This window comes from Chiloscyllium punctatum, chromosome 10 (genome assembly GCF_047496795.1).
Source record: "Chiloscyllium punctatum isolate Juve2018m chromosome 10, sChiPun1.3, whole genome shotgun sequence".
NCBI lineage: Eukaryota > Metazoa > Chordata > Chondrichthyes > Orectolobiformes > Hemiscylliidae > Chiloscyllium > Chiloscyllium punctatum.
Genome location: NC_092748.1, coordinates 113361500 through 113386807, shown reverse-complemented (window position 1 = coordinate 113386807; position 25308 = coordinate 113361500). Strand labels below are relative to the sequence as shown.

The 25308-nt window shown below is 40.8% G+C and overlaps 1 protein-coding gene across 1 annotated transcript in view; it reads left to right on the top strand.

Moving 5' to 3' along the window:
- The window catches only part of cfap65 (cilia and flagella associated protein 65), a 171051-nt gene that overhangs the window by 56192 nt on the left and 89551 nt on the right, over positions 1 to 25308 (top strand). Inside the window, exons 10-15 of the mRNA XM_072579951.1 lie at positions 9398 to 9634; positions 11082 to 11441; positions 12212 to 12349; positions 15333 to 15578; positions 20597 to 20821; positions 25025 to 25183. Of these exons, the coding sequence (XP_072436052.1) occupies positions 9398 to 9634; positions 11082 to 11441; positions 12212 to 12349; positions 15333 to 15578; positions 20597 to 20821; positions 25025 to 25183 (1365 nt within the window). The remainder of the gene's footprint in view (positions 1 to 9397; positions 9635 to 11081; positions 11442 to 12211; positions 12350 to 15332; positions 15579 to 20596; positions 20822 to 25024; positions 25184 to 25308) is intronic.

Genomic DNA, 25308 nt, shown 5'->3' with positions numbered 1-25308 from the left:
CCTTTATATTCGGGAGACAGGCCGCCTACTTGCGGAACATTTCAGAGAACACCTCTGGGAGACCTGGACCAACCAACCCAACCACCCCGTGGCTCAACACTTCAACTCCCCCTCCCACTCCACCAAGGACATGCAGGTCCTTGGACTCCTCCATCGCCAGACCATAGCAACACGACAGCTGGAGGAAGAGTGCCTCATCTTCCGCCTAGGAACCCTCCAACCACAAGGGATGAACTCAGATTTCTCCAGTTTCCTCATTTCCCCTCCCCCCACCTTGTCTCAGTCCCAACCCTCGGACTCAGCACCACCTTCCTAACCTGCAATCTTCTTCCTGACCTCTCCGCCCCCACCCCCACTCTGCCTGCTGGACATACTTTCCTCATTCCTGAAGAAGGGCTCATGCCCGAAACGTCGATTCTCCTGCTCCTTGGATGCTGCCTGACCTGCTGCACTTTTCCAGCAACACATTTTCAGCTCTGATCTCCAGCATCTGCAGTCCTCACTTTCTCCTCAAATTTTCTGTCGAGCAATTAAACAAAAATAATCATAGTTATTAGGCACCTCTCGAGACCTCTGGGTATCCCTAAGCACATGACAGCTATTGTCGCACTTCTGCAGAGGAGGCATTGTGGACTGTGGCAGTCATTTAGTTGAAGTGTAATTAATGACTCATTGTAGGTATTTGGATTGGGTAGTCAAATAGCATTCAAATACTCTGTCTTGTCTCACTTAGAATTTTATTCCCGTTAATGATAAGATCGCTTATGTTATATTTTTCAACTTGGATACGCCTTGCAATTTGCGCTTTCTACTTCCACCCTTTTCAGTAATTATTAAAAGTGGTCCCTTGTGATAAGACCATAAGATTAGATTAGATTCCCTACAGTATGGAAACAGGCCCTTCGGCCCAACAAAGAGTAACCCATCCGAAGAGTAACCCATCCAGACCCATTTCCCTCTGGCTAATGAACCTAACGCTATGGGCAATTTAGCATGGCCAATTCACCTGACCTGCACATCTAAGGACTGTGGGAGGAAACTGAAGCACCCGGAGGAAACCCACGCAGACACGGGGAGAAGGTGCAAACTCCACACTGACAATCACCAGAGACTGGAATCGAACCTGGAACCTTAGTTCTGTGAGACATCAGTGCTACCCACTGAGCCACCGTGCCACCCCTATTGGAGCAGAAGCAGGCAATTCAACCCATCGAGCCTTATCTGATAATTCTCAATTCCACTTGGCAGAGAAATGCAGAGTTAACATTTTGAGCCAAGTGGTACTTTGTTAACTCTGTTTTTCCTCTCTTCACAGATGCTGCAGACCTGCTGAGTTTTTCCAGCATTTTCTGTTTTCATGGTCTGACTAGTGCATTAGATCATAAGACCATACAGTTTCAGAAAAGCCTTCTTACTTTTATGCTCTGTTCCCTTAGAAATAAAGATAAGCATTCAAACTGCCTTGGATGTTAGTTTTTTATGACATGTGGACACATGGACAAGGACTCCCAAATTCCTCTGTTCTACAACTTTCTCCATTTAAAAATATTCAGCTCCTATATTCAGTGTCAGGGTCAGAGATGTACAGCACAGAAACAGACCCTTTGGTCCAACTCGTCCACACTGACCAGATAGCCTAATCTAACCTAGTCCCATTTGCCAGCACTTAGTCAATATCCCTCTAAACCCTTCCTATTCATATACCCATCGAGATGCCTTTTAAATGTTGCAATTATACCAGCCACCACCACTTCCCCTGCCACCTCATTCCATACATTCACTACCCTCTCTGTGAAAAAGTTGCCCCTTAGGTCCCTTTTATATCTTTCTCTGCTCACCCTAAACTTATGCCCTCTACTTCTCGACTCCCCCACCCTAGGGAAAATACTTTATCTATTTATCCTATCCATGCCCCTCATGATTTTATAAACCTTTATAAAGTCACCCCTCAGCTCCAGGGGAAACAGCCCCAGCCTATTCAACCTCTCCCTGTAGTTCAAATCCTCCAACCCTGGCAACATTCTTGTGAATCTCTTCTGAACCATCAGTTTGCTGGTTTAAAAAAAAAGGACCAATTTATCCCAAATCCAGAATCGGCTAACAAACAGGAGGCACAGTGGCACCAGCTAAACTTTGTAACTTGCAAATTCTGCTGTAGGGCAAGGAAAGAAGCCAATTTCTCAGAATTGGGTATCGTGCTGTGGTAATAGATGGTCCTAAAGAATCTCCCTGAAAATGCCTTTACCTTTGAGTACCTCGGTGGCATTTATTTATTTACTCATTCAAGGTTTATTAGATTATTGTGGATTTTTGGACTTAATGCTAAACCCCAAAGGTCAGAATCTCTTGTTTGGGAATAACCATACTAGCATAAGGAACAATCACTAACTTAGGGGGCAAACTAACAGCGTTAATTGGACAAAACATAATATTTGATTATCCGTTGTGAAGATATGATGATGTAGAAAGCCGACATGGGTCAATCGCTCTTTTAGATTCCCATGCTTCTGGGATCTTCTTTTCTTCACTTCTTCAGTCTGATGCTTTGATAACTTAAACTTCTTTATATATTTCAAACACACACACAGATGTGGGATTCAAGATGTTTCATTCAGTTAACTTGTGCCTGTACAATTTGCTAATTTGCCACCAAAGTAAGGGATAGGAACAGACAATATGGGAAGGTATTTAATTAGGGGAGGGGAAATTATACTGCTGTTAGACAAGTGCTGTGGAGTATAAATTGGGAACAATTGTTCTACGGGAAATGCACAACAGAAATGTGGAGGCTGTTTAAGGAGCACTTGTTGTGAGTGTTGGATAACTTTGTCCCACTGACAATAGTAAGGTGAAAAGCCTTGGATGATGAGAGAAGAGAAGCTTCTCATCAAGGGGAAGAAGGGAGCTTACTTAAGGTTGAGGAAGCAAGGATCTGGCACAGCTTTGGAGGATTACAGGGTAACTAGGAAAGAACTCAAAAATGGACTGAGGAGAGCTAGGAGGGGGCATGAAAAAGCCTTGGCAGGAAGGATTAGGGAAAATCCAAAGGCATTCTACATACATGTGGGGATAAGAGAATGATCAGAGAGAAGGTAGGGCTGATCAGGGATAGTGGAGGGAACTTGTGCCTGCAATCAGAAAAGGTAAGAGAGGCTTTAAATGAGTTTTTTGCTTCAGGATTCACTGGACAGATGGACCTTGTTGACAGTGAGAACACTCTGGACCAGGTCAATAGGCTTGAACAAATAGATATTAAGAAAGTTGATGTGGTGGAAATTCTGGGAAGTACCATGATAGGTAAGTCCCTAGGGCTGGACCAGATATATCCAAGGTTACTATGGAAAGTGGGGAATGAGGTTGCTGCACCTGCCAAAGTGCATTACCTCTCATCTTCCCACATTATATTCTGCTAAGTTTTTGCCCACTCGCTTAACCTGTCTGTATTCTTATGCAGACTTTGTTTCACCCTTGCCATTTGCCTTTCCATTGATTTCTGTGTAACTCACAAGGTTTGATGCATTCACTTTCTCCACGTGAGTGACAAATATATATTGTAAATAATTGTGGCCCCAACAGTGACCCTTCTGGCACTCTGCTAATTGGAGGCTGCCTTCCTCAAAATGTTCTCGTTATCCTAATTGTCTTTTATTAGCTAATCCTGTATCTGTGCTAATGTCCAACCTCTAACCATGAACTTACCTTATCAAGTACCCAAATGTGTGTTATTTTATCAGACACCTTCCGGAAATTCAAATATATGGCATCCCAGCTTCCATTTAGTCATCCTGCTTGCTGCCTCTTTAAAGAATTCAGATTATTGAGGAGAGGAGTTGGGATGTCATGTGGATGTTGGTGAGGCTACTTTTAGACTACTGTGTGCAGTTGTTGTTGCCTGATATTATAAATTGGAGAAGGTTCAGAAAAGGTTTACCAGAATGTTGTCTGGACTGGAGGGTTTGAGTTGTAAGGAGGGGCTTGATAGGCTGAGACTTCTTCACTGGAGCATAGGAGGTTGAGTGGTAACCTTATAGAGGTTTATAAAATCATGAAGGCATAGATACTTGGGGAGGCGATGGCCTAGTGGTGTTATCACTGGACTGTTAATCCAGAGACCCAGATAATGTTCTGGGGACACAAGCTTGAATCCGACCATGGTAGATGTTGGAATTTAAATTCAATAAGTATCTGGAATAAAGAATCTAATGATGACCATGAATCCATTGCCGATTGTTGGGAAAACCCATTGAGTTCACTAACGTCCTTTCAGGGAAGGAACCTTGCCTACATGTGACTCCAGATGCACAGCAATGTAGTTTACTCTTAACTGCCTCATGGGCAATTAGAAATGGGCAATTAATGCTGGCCTAGCCAGTGACACCCTCACCTCATGAATGAATAAAGAAAACAAAAATACGGTGAATAGCAAAGGGTTTTTCTCTATAGTCGGGGAGTTCAAAACTAAGGTGAGTGGAGAAAGATTTAAAAGGCACCTGAGGACCAACTTTTTCACACTGAAGTTGGTTTGAATGTTGAATGAACTGCCAGTGGGTCTGATAGATGCAGGTGCAGTTGCAACATTGAACAGACATTTGGATAAGTACATGAATAGGAAAAATTTAGAGAGATATGGGCCAGACGCAGGCATGTTCGACTAGTTTGGTTTGGCAACATGGTTGATGTAGACTAGTTGGACCAAAGGGTCTGTTTCTGTGCTGTAAGTCTCTAATAAATTTGGCAGATATCATTTTCCCTTCAAGGAACCATACTGACTCTGATCGTATATTTTTAAATTTTTGCCATTAAATTCTTTATAATAGACTCTAACATTTTCCCAGTAATAAATATTAAGATAATTCGTCTATCATTAACTTTTTTCTTTTCTCCTTCCCTTTCTTTAATAAAGATGTTACACTGGCAGTTTTCCAATCCTCGGGCACTGTTCCAGAGAATCTAAAGATTTCAGGAAGACTATTACCAATGCATCCACTATCTTTGTAGCCATTTCCTTTAATATCAAAGAATGCATTAGAACCAGGGCCTTGTCGGTCTCTAGCCTATTAGTTTCCCTGCACGTTTTCTCTAGTTATTGTATTAATTTCCTCTCCTTTTGCCCACTGATTATTTAAGAACTTTGGAATTCTATTAGTGTCTTCTTCTGTGAAAATTGATGCAGAGTGTTTATTCACCTTCTCTGTCATTTGCTGGTTCCCTATTATTATATCTCCAGTCTCATTCTTTAAGAAGACAAAGCCACTTTGGCTGCTCGCTTTCCTTTTGCATATTTAAAAAAGTCCCTATTGTCAGTCTTGATATTACTTGTAAGTTTCTCCTCAAAATTTATTTTCTCCCGCTTTCTTTTTTGGATCATCTTTCGTTGGTTTTTAAAACTTTCCCAATCTTCTGGTTTCCCACTAAGATTTGCCGTATTATGTTCTTTTCTTTCAATTTGATGCTACCCTTACTTTGGCTGATTAGTGATGGTTGACATAACCCCTTCCTAAAATGCTGCTTTCTCGCTTGATTTTGCTGTGAGCCATGGATTGTTTTTGTTTAGAAAGTTATTTTTGTTCCTCAACTGTCTTTACTGTTTCCTCAGGGATTTTTTTATTCTGGCATCATTTATTAAACCTATCTCATTGCCCATCACCAGATTCAAAATGGCCTGATCTTGGTTGGATCTACAACAAATTGTCCCAGGAATCTATCCCGAATGCATTCTATGAATTCTTCCTTATGGCTACCTCTACCAATATGACTATCCCAATCAAAATTAAAGTCTCCCATGATTTATGTACTGTTTTTATTACGTGCCTTCATTATCTTCTGATCTATTCTCTGTCCCACACTGTATAGTTATTGTTAATGGGTCTTTCGACTATTTCTCGGAGTGACTTTTTCCCCTTTTTGTTTTTAGCCTCCGTCCATATGTATTTTATATAGAGTCATAGTGTCATAGAAATGTACAGTATGGAAACAAGCCTTCAGTCCAACTCATCCATGCCAACCAGATATCCTAACCTAATCTAATCCCTTGGATAATCTAGCACTTGGCCCGTATCCCTCTAAAACCTTTCCTATTCACGTACCCATCCAGATATCTTTTAAATGTTGTAATTGTAGTAGCCTCCACCACTTCCTTTGACAGCTCATTCCATATGCGCATGACCCTCTGCGTGAAAAAGTTGCCCCTTGGGTCCCTTTTAAAGGTTGCCCCTTTCACCCTAAAACAATGTTCTGTACTCCCCCACCCCATGGAAAAAAGACCTTGTCTATTTATCCTAAACATGCCCTTCATGATTTTATAAATCTCTATATGGTAATTCCTCAGCCTTCGACGCTCCAGGAAAAACATCCACAGCCTGTTCAGCCTCTCCCTATAGCTCAAATCCTCCAACCCTGGCAACATCCTTGTAAATCTTTTCTGAACCCTTTCAAGTTTCACAACATCCTTCCAATAGAAAGGAGACCAGAATTGCATGCAATGTTCCAAAAGTGGCCTAACCAATGTCCTTTACAACAACAACATGGTCTCCCAACTCCTGTACTCAATGCTCTATCCAATAAAAGAAAGCATACCAAACGTCTCCTTCACTATCCTCTCTACCTGCGATTCCACTTTCAAGGAACAATGATCCAAGATCATTTGCTAGTGCATGTATTCCATTCCGTAAGAGCGTGTGCCCCTTATTGAAATTTGTATTAACAAATGATTAGTGTTTTTTAAATGCATTCAAATGATTAGATTTTTAACTGGTACGTCTGTTTGGCAGAGCTTTTCTTCCTAAGATAACAAAAGTCACTGGGAAACATCAGATCAGTTAGAAACCTTACAGTGCTAGTATATTCTGCCATGGTAGGTTATTCAAAAACTTGAGGCTAATTTATTTTAAGATGAGCTGATGGTTTTTGAGAATTGCAACTACAAGTGTTTTTATTTAGTATTATCATTAAAAAATTGCACAAACTATATGTAACAACTAAGCTGAGTAGGAAAGAGAAAAGTGCATGAACTTTGATTTTTGTAACACTTTCTAAAAAATCTTTTTCAGTGTTCCCCAGTGCTCATGAAGCATGGTCCCATGATTCTGATACTTGAGAAGTCTCAGGTATTATGAAGCAGTTTGCAAAAAGTCAATAATGTCAGTAAAGGAGACATGGAGGAAATTAGAAAGGCACAGAGGGGAAAGAAAATAATAATCTCTGTCAACGTTGTACGTTGCTCTCATGATTGGCATTGCCTCCATTTTGAGCTGAACCATTTATCCCTTCTTTCTCAAATAGTTGACTGGATATTTCTAAAAGTATCTTTATTATTGGCTTAAACCATTCCCCGTGGTGTCCAATTCCACATTCTCGCTACTCTTTGGTAAAGCGGTTCTTCCTGAATTATCCATTGAATTTCTTGATGACCAGTTATGCTGATGGCCTTAGATTATTCTCTTCCTGACAACTAGAAATGTTCTCTCCTAATGCTCTGTATCAAACCCTGAATGCTTATTAACCCGCAGTGCAACTTAGTGATTGATGTATCTATACTTTGAGATTCTGTATTCCTCTGCTCCCCCTCGACAGGCACTTTCCAAGTGATGTGACCTCTGTATGCTTCCTCACAAAATGTATACCTCCTATTTATCGGAGTTGAACATTCTTTCCCAAACGCTTCCTCATTCTGCAAATGTAATTGGTTGCAGTCCTCCTGAATATTAATTATCCCCAATAATTTATGGAATGTGGCATTGTAGTGGCAATGTCACTGAACTAGGACTCCTGAACCACAGATTAATATTCTCAGGGCATGGATTTGAATCCCACCATGACAGACAGTGAAATTTGAATTCAGTAGAAATGTAGAATAAAAATATAGCCCAATTGTGAACATGTAAGCACTGTTGTTTGTCATAAACAAAATATCTGGTTCACTTATATCCTTTAGAGAAAGAAATTGGTCCTTGCTTGGTATAGCCTCAATGTGATTCCAATCCACAGCAATGTGGTTGACTCTTGACTGCCTTCTGGGAAATTAGGGTGCAATAAGTGCTGTCTAACCAGTAACAGCCACATCCCATGAAGAAATAAAAAAAAAGGTGCCATTATTTCATCCACAAAGTTAGAAAGTCCAAATTGTTAATTTAACTTATGAATAGTAATGATCCTTGTGGAACACCACTTCCCATTTTCTGTGATGCATCCTTACTCCCATTCTCTGCTTTCTGTCCAGATGCCTGTTGGCAATCCATTTTGCCATCGTTCTACAGAATCTACACTCTCTGACCATTTTCATTCATGTAGTTTGAGGAGCATTAACAGTGGCCAACTGAAAATCCAAATAGATTGCATTTATTACATTACTAATGTCTATTTTTTCTGTTAGCACCTCAAAAATTCAATAAGATCGGTCAAGCAAATATTTTTCCTTTTAGAAATACAAGCTGATTATTCATGATTATACTTCTCTTTTCTGGATGTTCTTCTATTCTCTCCTTTCAAAGACATTCAATTAGTTTTCTAATTTTAAAATGATTGGCCAACAACCCAGGTATATTCTGACAACTTAACTAATTTACATTAGCTATCTGTAAATCCTCTGGAACCACATGCTTTCCAAAGGAAATGACTAAATATGCACTTTCCCAATCCTTGCCCTCCATCACTTGAAAGATAAGGATAATATATGTACAGGAATACCACCACCTATTCCTTTCCAAGCCACTCACCATCCTGACATGGAACTATATCAGCTATTCTTTCAACATTGCTGGGTCAGCATCTAGGAACACCCTCCCTAACGATATTGTAGATATCCCCAAGGACTGCAGTGATTCAAGAAGGCAGCTCACCACCACCTTCTCAGCAATAATTAGAAATGACCTTAGACAAGGTCTTTTCACCGGGGTAGGGGAGCCCAAAGCTCATGAGCATAGGTTTAGGGTGAGAAGAGAAAGATTTAAAAGGGACCTAAGGGGCAATGTTTTCACACAGAGGGTATGAATGCCAGAGGAAGTGGTGGAGGCTGGTACAATGACAACATTTAAAAGGCGTCTGGATAGGTATATGAATAGGAAGGGTTTAGAGGGATATGAGAGAAATGCTGGCAAATGGGACTAGATTTATTTAGGATATCTGGTCAGCATGGATGAGCTGTACAACTGTGACTCTAAATGCTAGTCCAGCTGGCTTTGCTCACATCCTATGTGTGAATTAAAAATAATGTATAATGCTTTAGCTATCTCTTCCCTATGTAGTTTTAAAATAAGCAAAGTAGTCTGTTGTGAACTGCTTTTGGATTTAATAATAACTAACATTATTTGATAGTCCCTTGCAGATATCACAAACTATTGTGATGGGTATGAAGCTATTGAAAATTTTAGTCATCAAACTTACCCTACCTTTACTACAGGATCCTTTATTCCTGGATCTAATTGGCACTTGCCACTCAGACCAGTTGACGCCAGCAATTCTGAAGCCCAGACACATTGAGTTGTATCGTACCAACATGGTGCGTGGACTGACATTCTACCCACCTGACATATTGAGTCTGATGCTACAGGAGGGCAAACTGCAGCTCGATGCTGATGGCACCCTGATTTTGGTTCCTAATCAATGTTGCATGATTGTGGAGAATAACAACAATGAGGTAAATGACCCTTTCTAACCCATTCATTTCCTGACACATCACCAATGTGCGAACTAGAACTAAGGCTCAAATCTAGAATTGGGGTCATTCATTCAAAGTTTATAAGAAGATAAACTTCGTAGCTCGGGTGCTCGTTGTTGTGGTTCTGTTCGCCGAGCTGGGAATTTGTGTTGCAGACGTTTCGTCCCCTGTCTAGGTGACATCCTCAGTGCTTGGGAGCCTCCTGTGAAGCACTTCTGTGATCTTTCCTCCAGCATTTATAGTGGTTTGTCTCTGCCGCTTCCGGTTGTCAGTTTCAGCTGTCCGCTACAGTGGCCGGTATATTGGGTCCAGGTCCTACTGAGGACAGATTCTATCAACAAACACATCGACCTGGACCCAATATACCGGCCACTGCAGTGGACAGCTGGAACTGACAACTGGCGTCATTCATTTTGTTATTCTAAACACCACTGTCCACGCTTCAATAATAATACTGTAATAATTTTGAATCAGATCTTTCATGAGAAAACGTAGCACACAATCCATTATTTCTAGGGAGGCAACAGCCGAGTGACATTATCAGTAGACGGTAAATTTAGAAATTCAGCTAATGTTCTGGACACCTGGGTGCAATCCCACCGTGGTAAATGATGGAATTTTAATTCAGTTAAAGAATCTGGAATTAAGGGTCTAATGATGACCATGGAGTGGTTGTCAATTGTCAGAAAAACTCATCTGATTCACTAATGTCCTTTAGTGAAAGAAATCTGTCATCCTTACCCATCTGGCCTACTCCAGACTCTCAGCAATGCGATCAACTCTTATCTGCCTTCTGGGCAACTACGGATGTGCAATAGATGCTGGCCTAGCCAGTGACACCCACATCTCATGAGTGAATGAAGTAGAAGTCTTTTCCAGTACATCACACTACACAATTTCAATATGAATGCGCAACTCTTTAATGAGCTGTGCGAGCTCACTCCAACATGAATTCTCAGAAAATTACACTCTTTATTCCAGAATTACAGTAACATTAATCTCAATTCTTATCAGAATTCTACCATAATATCTATGTTCCTTACGTATGATTACAAAATTGTTGGATGTCATGACATCAGACTTATAATATGGAGGCAGTAAGATGTATTCATGTGAGTGAATTTCTTCCAGTCATCCTGTTGTCATGTATATTTGTCAAACTTTACTTCATTTTTATAAACACTAATGAACAAACCAACCACCTAGATGCTGAATGTAATGGATGAATTACATTCACACATTCTGTTAGTTCTCAGTAGAACCCCATCCCCCTACCCCCAAACATTTCTGTTCCTCCACAGTTCCCAGCTTCTTCACTCAGAAAATATATTTTTCCTTTTGAGGTGAAATATGCAATTTCCCTTGAGGGGACTGCCTTTAACTTCCTGTTTTACTCTGTGTGTTTAAATGTGTGCTTCATTCACAGGACTGTCCAAAGGCTCCATTATTGTTTCCCAATGTTCCTTCTATTCTTGAGTATTTTGATGATGGCATGCAAAATGATGTTACCATGTTTCCACCTCATGTCTCAGTCAATGAGAGGAAGTTAGATTTTGGCAAGTGCCTGGAGCTCAACCAGATTAACCCTCTTCCTCTTTCAATGACGAATCACACAAAAGGCAAGGTCACGGTCCTCTGGACATCTCCACCAGGGAGCATCTTCACTGTGGTACCACAAACCATCGACATCCCTCCTTTGAAGAGTATGGCTTTCCGCATCTATTTCACTCCTGATAAACTGAATATGCTATATGCGGCTGAACTGGAATGCTTTGCTTATTATAAGGTCAGTGGGATAGAATTTCGGAATGTACTGTCAGGTTTTATTGGCAGATTAGAGCCTTGCCTCAGTGTCAGAGGATCATGGGTTCAAGATCCACATCAGAGATGTGAGCTGAGAATCTCTGGCTGGACTTCCAGCATGCTGCATGCTGCACTGTCAGAGGTATTGTCTTTCAAACAAGACACCCATCAGAAGTCAGAGGTAGTTTCTTTACTCAGAGTAGTAAGGGTTTGGAATGCTTTGCCTGCAACGGTAGTAGATTCGCCAACTTTAAGTACATTTAAGTTGTCATTGGACAAGCATGTGGAATAGTGTAGGTTAGATGGGCTTCAGAATGGAATGACAGGTCGGTGCGACATCAAGGGCCGAAGGGCCTGTATTGCGCTGTTCTATGTTCTAACCATCCTCAGATGGGCATAATTGTGATCCCACAGTTTTATCTTGAGCAGGGAAAGTTTATCCAGTGTCATGGCTAACGTTTATTTCTCAAACAGTGCTGTTGCCTAGTCCCTATCTAATTGTTGCTTGTAGGAACTTGCAGTGTTGTCATGTTTCCTGCAATGTAACAGTGATCACATTTGACAAAACAAAACCTCACTGGCTACAAAGCACCCTGAGAGATCCTGAGGCTTTCTCATGAGCATGGCCATAGTGCTGAACTCTGGATGAATATCCAGCTGAATACTAATGTACTTAACATTCATCTTAAGCGCTTCCTTTTAGGGAATTTATGTTTTGTTGCCTCGTCTCCAAATTGTTGGTGTAATTTACAGGTCATACGCAATTACCGTTTAGTAGATGACAGGACGTTCTGTCCACCATGGTCCCTCACAGTCAGTGTGCAAGCAAACACATTCCAGCTGGGACATGAGCATTTCGTTCCCAAATATGTCCTCAATTCTTTTGAAGTGGTAAGTGCATATTTAATTGAGCCACCTCCTTGATTTTAATCGGTGTATTCAAAATGTTGGTGAAATCAATAACTTGAAACTCCTGTTCATTTTCGTCAGAAAGAACTGACATCAGTGGAAATATGGTAGCGGGAACAGATAGAAAGGTTGTAAGGACAGAGGAATCAAAGAAAGAATTAAAACTGGGTACTGCTTCAGATTATAAACTAACCTTTCAAAAGCAGGTAATTGCTCCTTTTCAAGAGTTTTCAAGAGGGGATCGAGAGACACATCCTGCCTAAAAAACAAGAAAAGGACTTAACATTGAGAGAGAGAGAGAGAGAGAGAGAGAGAGGTTTGCTTTTTAACTTGTTTCTGTTTAAGGAACACACAGATTTGTGTGACAATGTAAATTATGGGCAAAATTTCATGGGTCCTTTCTGGTGGATTTACAAGTAGGGGTAAAGGGGCTGTGCAACTCTCCTTCTGCCCATCCTCTCCTCAGTTGAGGGCTCCTCTCCAATCTCAGTTTTGCTTCTCAGCCAATAATGTATGATAATGCTTCACTGAAAGCCCAAAATCCATTTGACTGTTGAAATACCTCTGCCCCAGGGAAAACATTATATTATTGACAGTTCTGGTTTCTCTGATCTACTCTGGCAATTGTACAATATTTATTTATACAAGATGATGTGGTTTCAAGTGCTTACAGTTTCTGTCATTGATGTTTTATTTGTCTGAATGATTGAAGTTTTAGTTGTACAGAATGATTTTCTTTTTGCAATGACATGGAAAAGTATGAATACCATCAGCTGGGACCACAACTCTAGCTTTATATTCCACATTTATTGTTTGGATTTAAACCCCACCAAATACCATTTGCAGTGATACTTCTAGCGTGTTACCCTGGGCTTCTCATTTAATTATCACTAGCTTTTCCATGCTTTCTGCACGATCTGGTAATTGCTTAGAAGTGTCATGCATACTCTGCTTAAAGAAGATGCATCCTGATAATGCCTAACCAATTTTAAGGGTAGAGTGTCCTGGACCTGTGCTAAGAAATTTTGTCCCTGTACCCTTCTGTTTCATTACCTCACGACCATCCTTCTAATAATTTCTCTGAACGTACCTCGATCAATTTTTCTTGTCGTCTTCACCATTGACTCATATTTCATTTTGGGGTCAGTTAGCTTAATTGGCTGCACAGCTAATTTGTGAAGCTGAGTAACACCAACAGCACGGGTTCAATTCCTACACTGGCTGAGGTTGCCATGAAGGTCCCACCTTCTAAGCCTCACCTGAGATATGGTGACTGTCAGGTTAAACAGCCACCAGTCGCCTCTCTCTGCTCTGTGGTCTGTTAGACTATGGTAGCTATCTGATATTTAATTTACTTTTTCCTTGGTATTCATTTGTCACTCCATTAAAATATTCTTTAAAAAGCAAGTTATATTTTAAGTATTGCTGACAAAGTTTGTTGCCCATCCCATTTGACTTTGAGGAAGTGTTGTGAACGTGTTTTAAACAGAATGGTAGTAGTTTGTGTATGAGTTGCTAGGCCATTTCAAAGACAAACATGTTGCTGCGGAACTGGAGTCTCACATAGGCCAGACCGAGTAAGGATGGCAGGTTTTCTTACACAGAAAGGTATGTTTGTGAGCTAGTTGGGTTTATAAAACAGGTAAACATATCATGGCCATTTTTAATCAATTTAAATTCTCAAGCTGCCAATAGAGTCATAGAGTCACAGAGATGTACAGCATGGAAACAGACCCTTCGGTCCAACCTGTCCATGCCGACCAGATATCCCAACCCAATCTAGTCCCACCTGCCAGCACCCGGCCCATATCCCTCCAAACCCTTTCTATTCATATACCCATCCAAATGCCTCTTAAATGTTGCAAATGTACCAGCCTCCACCACTTCCTCTGACAGCTCATTCCATACACGTATCACCCTCTGTGTGAAAACGTTGCCCCTTAGGTCTCTTTTATATCTTTTCCCCTCTCACCCTAAACATATGCCCTCTAGTTCTGGACTCCCCGACCCCAGGGAAAATACTTTGTCTATTTATCCTATCCATGCCCCTCATAATTTTGTAAACCTCTATAAGATCACCACTCAGCCTCCGACGCTCCAGGGAAAACAGCCCCAGCCTGTTCAGCCTCTACCTATAGCTCAAATCCTCCAACCCTGACCTTGTAAATCTTTTCTGAACCTTTTCAAGTTTCACAACATCTTTCCGATAGAAAGGATACCAGAATTGCACGCAATAGTGGGATTTGAATTTATGCTATCTGGATTATTAGGCTAATTATCAGATTTCAATGTGGATTTTTGGTCTCCTAATTTAAAAAAGGGTGTAGATACAGTATAGAGTTATACAGCACGGAAGCATACCCTTCAGTGCAACCCGTCTGCGCCGACCAAGCATCCTAGTCTCATTTGTCAGCATTTGGCTCATACAACTCTGAAACACTTCCTCTTCCCATTAGAGGAAGGTTGGAGAAGGTTTACTTGACTGATACCTGAGGTATCTGGTAAGGCATGTTAGACAGGCTGCACCTCTTTTGATTGGTGTTTAGAAGAAAGCGAGACCTTTTTGGAACAAAATTTTGAGAGGACTTGACAGGAGGGATGTGGGATCGTTGCTTGTGGAGGAGACTAGAACTGGCTGGGATTGGGCGCAGAGTTTAAAATTTTAAGGTGTTTCCCAATGAACGCATTCTTTATCTCTGCACTTTTGAGAGTCTTTGAACGTCTTTTTCCCAGAGAGTCTTGGAAGCAGGATCATTTTGGAGGCAGAGTTAGATTCTTGACTTTCAAAAAGGAGTTGATGGTTATTGGGCAAGAATGTGGAATTGAGGCCACAATCAGATCAGCCTTGATTGTGATGAATCACAGACCAGGCTAGAATGCCCAATCTTGCTGTAAATCATATATTTGTATGTGTATTTGATCATGCATTTTTGATTCATAATTCACACTACATTGTTTCATGCAGGTGTTGCCAGCTGTGAATGAGAAAGGAACGATATACAAGACCATGCTGCTCAAGAATACGGGGAACATGCTCCTCACCTTTTCTGTGGATACACAGCATGAAAGCACCATCTGTATCAAACCAGATGTAGGTTTTGTGCTCCCTCAGACACATCAGATATTGACAGTGCGAGGGACCCCACAGAATGAGAGGCTTACTAGGCACACAGTGCTACTACATCTGAATGCCTCAGAGAAGTTCAATCAGGTACTTGTAAGAAATCCTAGGTTTGGAGCATTGTGCACACTTGTAGGTCCTTTATAGTCAGAAACAGGAAATTATAATGGAAAACAAAGAGATGGCAGACCAATTAAATACATATTTTGGTTCAGTCTTCACAAATAACATACAAAAAATGTTGAGAGGCAAATAGGGTCTAGTGAGAGGGAGGAACTGAAGGAAATCAGTATTAGTAGTGAAATAGTGTTGGAAAAATTAATGAGATTAAAGTACAACAAATCTCCAGGCCCTGATTATCTATATCCTAGACTGCTTAAGGAAGTGGCCCTAAAAATAGCAGATACATTAGTGGTCATCTTTCAAGATTCGATAGACTCTAGAGCAGGTCTTATGGATTGAGGGGTAGTTAATGTAACCCTACTGTCTAAAAAAGGACATGGAGCAAAAATTGGGAATTATAGACCAGCTAGCTAGACGTTGGTCATTTGAAAAATGCTAGAGTTAATTATAAAAGGAGGGAGGGAGAGAGAAAACAGGGAATTATAGGCCAGTTAGCCTGACATCAGTGGTGGGGGAAATGCTGGAGTCAATTATTAATGATGTAATAACTGAGCATTTGAAAAGCGGTGACAGAATTGGTCCAAGTCAACACTAAAGGGAAATCATGCTTGAGAAATCTTCTGGAATTTTTTGAGGATGTGATCAGGAGAGTGGACAAGGGTGAATCAGTAGTTGTTGTGTATCTGATCTTTCACACGAGATTAGTAAGCAAAATTAAAGCTCATGGTATCAGAGGTGATGTGGATAGAGAACTGGTTGGCAGACAGGAAGCAGAGAGTTGGAATAAACGGGTCCTTTCCGGAGTTGTAGGCAGTGAGTTCAGTGCTGGGACCCTAGCTATTCACAATATGCATTTACAATTTGGACGAACGAATTGAGTGCAATATTTCAAATTTGCAGACAACAATAAACTGGGTGGCAGTGTATGCTGTGAGGAGGATGCTAAGAGGCTGCAGCGTGACTTGGACAGACCAGCTGAGTTGGAAGATACTTAGCAAATGCAATATAATGTATGTAAATGTGAGGTTATCCATTTTGGTAGCAAAAACAGAAAGGTAGGTTATTATCTGAATGGTGGCGGTTTAGGAAAAGGTGAGGTACAATAAGACCTGGGTATCATGTGGAACAGTTGCTGAAGGTTGGCATGCTGAAGCAGCAGGCAGTGAGGAAAGCTCATGACATGTTGGCCTTCATAGCGAGAGGATTTGAGTAAAGGAGCAGGGATCTTTTGCTGCTGTTGTACAGAGTCTTGGTGAGGCCACACGTTGAGCATTGTGTGCAGTTTTGGTCTCCTAGTCTGAGGAAGGGCATTCTTGCTATTGAGGGAGTCCAGCAAAGGTTAACCAGACTGATTTATGGCAAAGCAGGACTGATGTATTAAGAGAGATTGAATTGTGTTAAGATTATATTCACTGGAGTTTAGAAGAATATGGGGTATCTCTTGGAAATCTATAAAGATCAGACAGGATAAATGAAGGAAAAATATTCCTGATGACTGGTGAGTTCAGAATCCGGGCTTATAGTCTGAGGGTATGGAGTAGAGGCTTTGAAACACTTTCCTCTGACTATAGAGTCAAGAGTTAGGGGACCATAGTTCAAGATCCGGGTTGACCATTCAGGATGGAGATGAAGAAGATAGGTTTTTAAAATGGTGTTAGTTTGAAGATCAGGTTGAAGAGTAAAACCTGCTCTCTTAACATTTAGCTGCTTTCCAGGAGGTCTAATGTGACCAAGTGGTCAACAGCCATTGTGACTGTGCAAATAAGCGACACAGGAAACTCCAGGTCAAGATGTCAGGCCATCTCCATGAACCCTAGCCAATCAAACCTTTAGAAATCCAACACAAACAGCAAACCTGGAGGAGAAAAGTATGGGAATCAGGGAAATTGTCAAAATGAGAGGACAATCCTGTTAAAAATAATATGATGGTTGTTTACCCTGGCTCCAGAATTAAGTCCCACTGACAGTGAAGGGATAGTGATGTATATTTCTGAATGCTGTGTGGCTCTAGAGGTGAACTTTCAGGTGGATGATGGTGTGGAGAGACAGAGAGAGACATGGATATTGAGTTTACATTGGGAACAAAAGACATTGACTTTGGCCTTCCCTTTAATTAATTGGAATACATTTCTGCTTTCTTGAAAGTAGTAAGACAATCGGTGATAGCGGAGGAATATTTAATGTCTTTTCTGAAAGACATCACATCTGACAGTGCAGGACCTTTGCACTGCAGTTGTCACAACTCACTAAGGTAGCACAAGGTAGCCATGGCATTCCCAGAGTTGTCAGAAAAGTTTCAAAAAAAAACTTAAACATACATAAAATTCTCCAATTCATCTGAATGCCAGGCCCAGACTAATAAAAAGTGCAGACCAAAGGGGTTCTTGTGGCATGGTGGTACTGTCCCTACTTTTGAGCCATGAGGCCCATGTTCAAGTCCCACCTGCTCCAGAGATGTGTCAAGTTTCGTTTTTGAATTATACACTGTGGGCTTCTGTACATAACAAGAATTATTATTGCAAGTAATTAAACTATTGCTATAGGTTGTTGTAAACTGTTGGCATATAATACAACGAATTAAAAGTTGAATCCCCTTATAAACTCACTGTTATACACACATGGACCAGGGAAAATCGGTCACAGGCAGGCAAAATCTGAGTCTGACAGGCAGCTCAGTGTTCCTATTTACAACTGTTGAGTGACCCTTCTGTTTCTTAATTTTTTTTATTTGTTCATAAGATATGAGCTTCGCTAGCTTGATCAGCATTTATTGCCTTTTCATTCTAATTTTGAATGTTGCTTCTCACTCGCTTTTCTCCGGATGCTTTCATTAGTTTGCAAGTGACACAAGGTGTACAAGGTCTTTGATTTATCAGTTTAAAAATCACAAATTACAATGACTGCTGAAGGAAGGACGACCAACAAGAGAGCAGTCTGTGCAGGTCGAGATCAAAACACTTCAACCCATCTTGTTCCCAGTGAGAAGCTGTAGAGTTACTTTAGAACCATTCCCCAAATTCGCCAAAGATCCTCAGACAGAACCTTCAAAACCCACGATTACTTCCATCTAGAAGGACAAAGGCAGCAAGTTTATAGCAACATCACCCCTTGCCAGTTCCCCTCCAAGCCACTCCCCATCCTGACTTCAGTGTTGCTGGGTCAGAATCCTGGAATTACCTCCCTCACAGCATTTGTAATCAACCCATAGCAGGTGGACTGCAAGTTAAAGAAGGCAGCACACCCCCACCTTCTCAAGGGGCAACTAGAATGGGCAATAAATACTGGCTCAGTCAGCGGCACCAACATCCCACAAATGAATAAAAAAACCCCACGATTGTTGGCTTTTGATCATATTTATTATAGACTAAGCAATACCTTGTCACGACCCATCTGTATTGAGAATCTCTCAGTTCCAATTTGTCTGCAATCATCTTAGAGTCAGAGAGATGTACAGCATGGAAACAGACCCTTTCGTCCAACCCGTCCATGCCGACCAGATATCCCAACCCAATCTGGTCCCATCTGCCAGCACTCGGCCCATATCCCTCCAAACCCTTCCTATTCATATACCCATCCAAATGCCTCTTAAATGTTGCAATTGTACCAGCCTCCACCACTTCCTCTGGCAGCCCATTCCATACATGTACCACCCTCTGTGTGAAAAAGTTGCCCTGTAGGTCTCTTTTATGTCTTTCCCCTCTCACCCTATGCCTATTTACCTTATCCATGCCCCTCATAATTTTGTAAGCCTCTATCAGGTCACCCCTCAGCCTCCAACACTCTAGGGAAAACAGCCCCAGCCTGTTCAGCCTTTCCCTATAGCTCAAATCCTCCAACCCTGGCAACATCCTTGTAAATCTTTTCTGAACCCTTTCAAGTTTCACAGCATCTTTCCGATAGGAAGGAGACCAGAACTGCACGCAATATTCCACCAATGTTCTGTACAGTCGCAGCATGACCTCCCAACTCCTGTACTCAATACTCTGACCAATAAAGGAAAGCATACCAAATGCCTTCTTCACTATCCTATCTACCTGCAACTCCACTTTCAAGGAGCTATGAACCTGCACTCCAAGGTCTCTTTGTTCTGCAACACTCCCTAGGACCTTAGCATTAAGTGTTTCAGTCCTGCTAAGATTTGCTTTCCCAAAATGCAGCACCTCGCATTTATCTGAATTAAATTCTATCTGCCACTTCTCAGCCCATTGGACCATCTGGTCAAGATCCTGTTGTAATCTGAGGTAACCCTCTTCGCTGTCCACTATACCTCCAATTTTGGTGTAGATTACTTTTGTTTGGTTATTTACACAATGATTGTCATAAGGGTCAGGTTACTTTTTTTTTAAAACATGCAGCAATCCTTTAAAATATTTGTTTTAAAAAAGTTCTTCCCCATTTCAGACCACAGTTTTTGAAAGCATAGAAATCAGAGGACACTGCCTTTACACAGTGTTGACCAAAATAATGAACAAAGTCTCTGGGGGTAATTTTGACTTAGTGCTTTAGTGTAAGACAGGTAATTGTGAATCTATGACCATTTTACATTTCTCCCCATATTTTTCTTTATTTAGATAAGTACACAAGTTTTAATAGGTTTCATGTGACATACCAGGCTGACTAAATTACCTAGTCCCAAACAATCCCCCTGTGCAAACAGTTAATTCTGCCACAAAGTGCAAATTGAGCAAGTTCCAATGGCACCTCAAAAACTCCTACATGTCACACAACGTGTGTTACCAGGAAGGGCTAACATAACATTACCTTTCCTCAGTTTTTAAAAATTTCATTCAAAAAGAGAGACACCTGCAGCCATGTAACACTCCCACAACATGGTATGAAGTGTCAGTCTCAATGAAGTGCTCAAGTCTTGTGAGTAGGGCTCGGAATTCGAAATGCTGTGAAAGGCTCAGCTGACATTTTTGACTGATTCTAAATGATGGCGAAGAATAGATACCTGAATTCTTTCTCTTGGATTTTTTTTTTAGGAGATTAAGTTGTACTCCATGGTCGAAAAGGCACAAATAACTCTGGATGGAAATGGATATCTGTATTTTAAGCCAACATGTATTGGCACTTTATCAGAACAACCCTATCTCATTAAGAATGTGTCTCTCATGCCACTGTACTTTCAGTGGAAGATATCAGCAGCTAACTCCAGGGTCTTGTCTGTTGAACCAACCTTTGGGATCATTCAGGCCAATGAAGCATTGGTGAGTTCCTGACCCAATTTTGCTTTTTAAATACACTAAAAGGAGCAGAGTGAGTAAATATATTTTGTGCTGAGGTACTAACATACACACTTGGAGAAGCTTATCTTGAATACCAAGACTGCACTGAGTGATCTGCCCTTCTGCTGGAGTAGCGGTTATTGGTGCTACAGTCAGTCATGGTACTTTTAGCATTAGGAGATGGAGAAAATATGTCATATTTTTCTGCTCTATGTTGTTCCATTAATACTCACTGGAATGTTGGAGTGTCTTTATGTCAAATGAGAACTTGATCTGATTTACTTATGATGCCTACCCTGAGTCAATAGCTTATCAGTACACAGGATGCTACAGCTAGAATGGGCATGTGATAGTTTTGCCATTTAGATTGCCCTTCCTCACTATTTTATGTCCCAAGTTAATTTGGGTTAAAGGTGAATCATACACCAATGCATGAGACTGCTGCATATTTTACCGAAACTTCTAAAAAATTGAGGAGTTTTGCCCCCAAACTGCTTCAAAGTTATGGCCTCCATTGTAATGGATTATTTGGCTTTGTACAGTGTGCATTTACACGCACGCATGCGCGCGTGCACACCCCCCCCCCCACACACACACACACCTATCAGAATTATAGATGATAAAGCACAAAAAAGGCCCATTGTAGAGTTTTCCCACGATCCTCTTCACCAGTGTTTCCCTTTTGACCTACACATTTCTTTCCATTTGTCTTTATCCAATTTTCAGAGGTACAGCACTGCTAGTTGCTGCATTGAATTCTCTGCACATCTCGTGTTTAATGGTGTGTCTGCAGTTCTCAATACCTTGCTTTATGTTTATGTAAACAGAGGCCATCACTGTTTGATCTTCCTATGATCTGAATTGAATAGTTATGTCCTTTGTAGATGCTCATGATCCAGCTAAGACTAGATGGAATAGGAGCATGCTGGGGAAGATGAAGCCAGATGTGAAATCTTAAACTGCTTTATTTTTGTGATAGATGGGCAAGAACAGCAATCAAATTCATTTATACCAATCACTACAGCTTAGCTTCAGATATCATAAAATTATACAACAATATAATTATACCATTCCAGACTGCATTAATGCAAAATTACAAATCTCACAACACCAGGTTATAGTCCAACAGGTTTATTTGGGAGTAGAAGCTTTTGGAGCACTGCTCCTTCTTCAGGTCGCTAGCTGATGAATAGGGTTGTCAATCTGACACCAGTGGAGAGCTATCGGGATCGGTGTTGGGTTCTCAACTCTTCATTATCCATATTAATAATTTGGATGAGGGAACTTGACATGTGGTAGCTAAAATTGCCAGTTGACACCAAGATGCATAGGAAAGTAAATTGTCAAGAGGAGGTAAGGAGTCTGTAGAGAGTTGTGGAGAAGTGAGTGGACAAAAATTTGTAAAAGGAGATATATCATGGCTGGTGTGAATTGTTCATTTGAGCAGAAAAAAAAATTATAAAATTTAAATGGATTGCAGAACTTGGTGGTACAGAAGGATCTGGTATCTTTGTACGTGAATCAGACAAGGTTAGTCTGCAGGTGAAGCAAATGATTAGGAAGGCAAATGGAATTTTGTCACTTATTGCAAGGGTAGTGAAATATACAAGTCGGGATTTTTTACTACAGCTGTATAGGGCATTGATGAAACCACATCTGGTGTATTGTACACAACTTTGGTCTTTCTTTTGTAAAAGAAATAAAATTGCTTTATAAGCAGTTCAGAGAAGTTGAATATGACTCGTATCTGGGATGAAAGGCTTGCAAAGAAAGATATAATGAGAGGTTATCTTATTGAAACATATAAAATCATGAGGGGTCTTGATTGGGTAGATGTTTGATTTTGATTGATTTTGTTATATGTACCTAGGTACAGTGAAAAGCTTTGTTTACCAGCAGTACAGGCAGATTATAGTAAGCAAGGACATACAGATCATAGAGGCATACAGTTACATTGCACAGGGAATGTGCCAGGCAAATGAACATTTGCAAGATCAACATTATTTGAAGTTTGAGAGTCCATTTATCAGCCAATAATAGCAGGGAAGGAGCCGTTCCTGAGTGTGTGTGTGTGTGTGTGTAGGTTTCTGTAGCTTCTGCCTGACGGAAGAAGTTGTTGCTAAAGTGTGATGGGTCTTTGATGTTGGCAGCCTTTCCGTGGCAGTGAACCATGTAAATTGAATCCATGGATGGAAGGTTAGCTCCCGTGACGGTCTGGGCTGTGCATACAACCCTGTATAGTTTCTTACAGTCCTGGGCAGAGCATTTGCCATACCGGACCATTATGTACCCAGACAGTATGCTTTCAATGCATCTGTAAAAGTTGGTGAGGGTCTTTATGGACATGCTGAACCTCCCTAGGAAGAAAAAGCACTGTTGTGCCTTCTTGACAGTCACACCTACATGAGAAGTCCAGGACAGGTTGTCTGCTTTTGCCACTCCTAGGAAGTTGGCACTCTCAACTCTCTCAGCCTCAGCACCATTGATGTAAGTGGGGGCATGTTCTCCTCCTTATCTTTCTGAAGTCAATGATCAGTTCTTTAGTTTGGCTAACGTCAAGAGAGAGGTTGTTCTCATTGTGCCAGGTCACCAAGTCACTATCTCCTTTCTGTATTCTGACTTGTCATTGTTTGATATCCATCCTACCACAGTAGTGTCATGAACAATCCTGTCTGATATCTTAAAACAGAAGAATGTTTTTACTTGTGGGAGAGATTAAAACTGGGGGACATATTTAAGAGGTCTCTCTTTTAAGACAGATTTCTCTGAGGTCATTAGAATGCAGATTTCTTTTCACATGAAGTAGTGGAAATGGTCTTTAAATTTATTGAAATCTGAGTTAGATAGGTTTTTGGGTATTAGAAATAGAGGAAATATAATGGGCCAGAAATGGGTTCATAAAAACCCAGTTGTCAAGCTGTCAGCACTAACAATTGTACCACGGGTCAAAATATTTTTTTCCCAAGAGAGCTCCTCTTCAGATATTCTCAAGGGCTATTTTTTTATTTTTCAGGGGCATCTTTTTGACTCTTACTATTTCTTGGATTTGAGTTATTATATGGGGTAATTCAACAACTTTCTCGATCATCATCTGTTCAACAAAAACAACTCACAAGGAAAGCATTAGTTCCAAGAAATCACAGTAGTTAAATTGCACAAGATAATAGGTATACAAGAATGAGAGAGCTGAGAGCATGGTTCACAAAGATGGCACAAAATAAATCATGGATGTGCAAACGAATGTAATTCAAGAAATGCAGAGATCAATGCTTGATGTTCTTTTAGCTCTGGCAAATGACTCGTGTCAGGGTTGAGATAAAATACATCAGGATCCAGATGAGATAAAGATGAAGTATCTTTTACCATTCTGGAAGGTCCACAATACACTGATAGCGAAGTTATTGATTCATGCTTGAGGGTGGCATGGTGGCACAGTAGTTAGCACTGCTGCCTCACAGTGCCAGGGACCTGGGTTGGATTCCAGCCTCAGGCGACTGTGTGGCATTTATACATTCTCCCTGTGTCTGCGTGGGTTTCCTCTGGGTGCTCCGGTGTCCTCCCACGGTCCAAAGGTTAGGTGAATTAGCCATGCTAAATTGTCCATAGTGTTCAGAGATGTGTAGATTATGTGCATTAGTCAAGGGTAAATGTAGAGTACTAGGATAGGGGAATGGGTGTGTGGGTTACTCTTTGAAGGGTTGATATGAACTTGTTGGGCCAAAATGGCTTGTTTCCATACTGTAGGGATTCTATGAATCCATGAATGCTCCAACAATTAATGTATAATCAACTAATAAGAAAATGATGGGATTGCACGACAGGCTGCTAGACATCTAAGGGAAGAAAGTCATGGGAGTATTTCAGGTAAGAACTTCCATCAGATCTTATGTAGATAGATTATAACATCAAAACATTCTTTTAAATAGCAGTATGACAATTATATTTAAATATCACAGCAGTGTATTGATATCGGTGATTGACCTTCTCTACTCTTTGAAGACTTTTTTGCTTGCCTAATTGCCTTTTGGGTTTAGGTAACACTGGTCAACTGATTGAGATCTTAGTGTGCCGTTACTAAAGTCTGTGTAGCCTTGTATTTTATGTTTCTTCATTCATGGAATTCCCTATCCCTAATTGCTATTGAGGTGTGTAAATTTATTGCAATATATTCTGGGTTCTTTGCAGACACAGGTTTGGTCTTTCTACCCACAAGGACAACAGAAATATTTCCTGAAACCTTACCTTTTCATATGGGGAGTGAAAGGTCCACACTGCCCAGACCTAGGGAAAAAGACCCGCCTCACCCTCCGAGTTATTGGTGAAGGATCAAAGGGCAGAATAATGGTAAGGTTAAAGGAACAAAATAAGTAGTGTTTTTTTATTTAGTAATGGTAACCATCACTCCTCATTTTGTTTTATCCTTTGCTCTCCTGAAAGTAGCAATCAGTTTGTTTTGAAGGGTGTGGTAG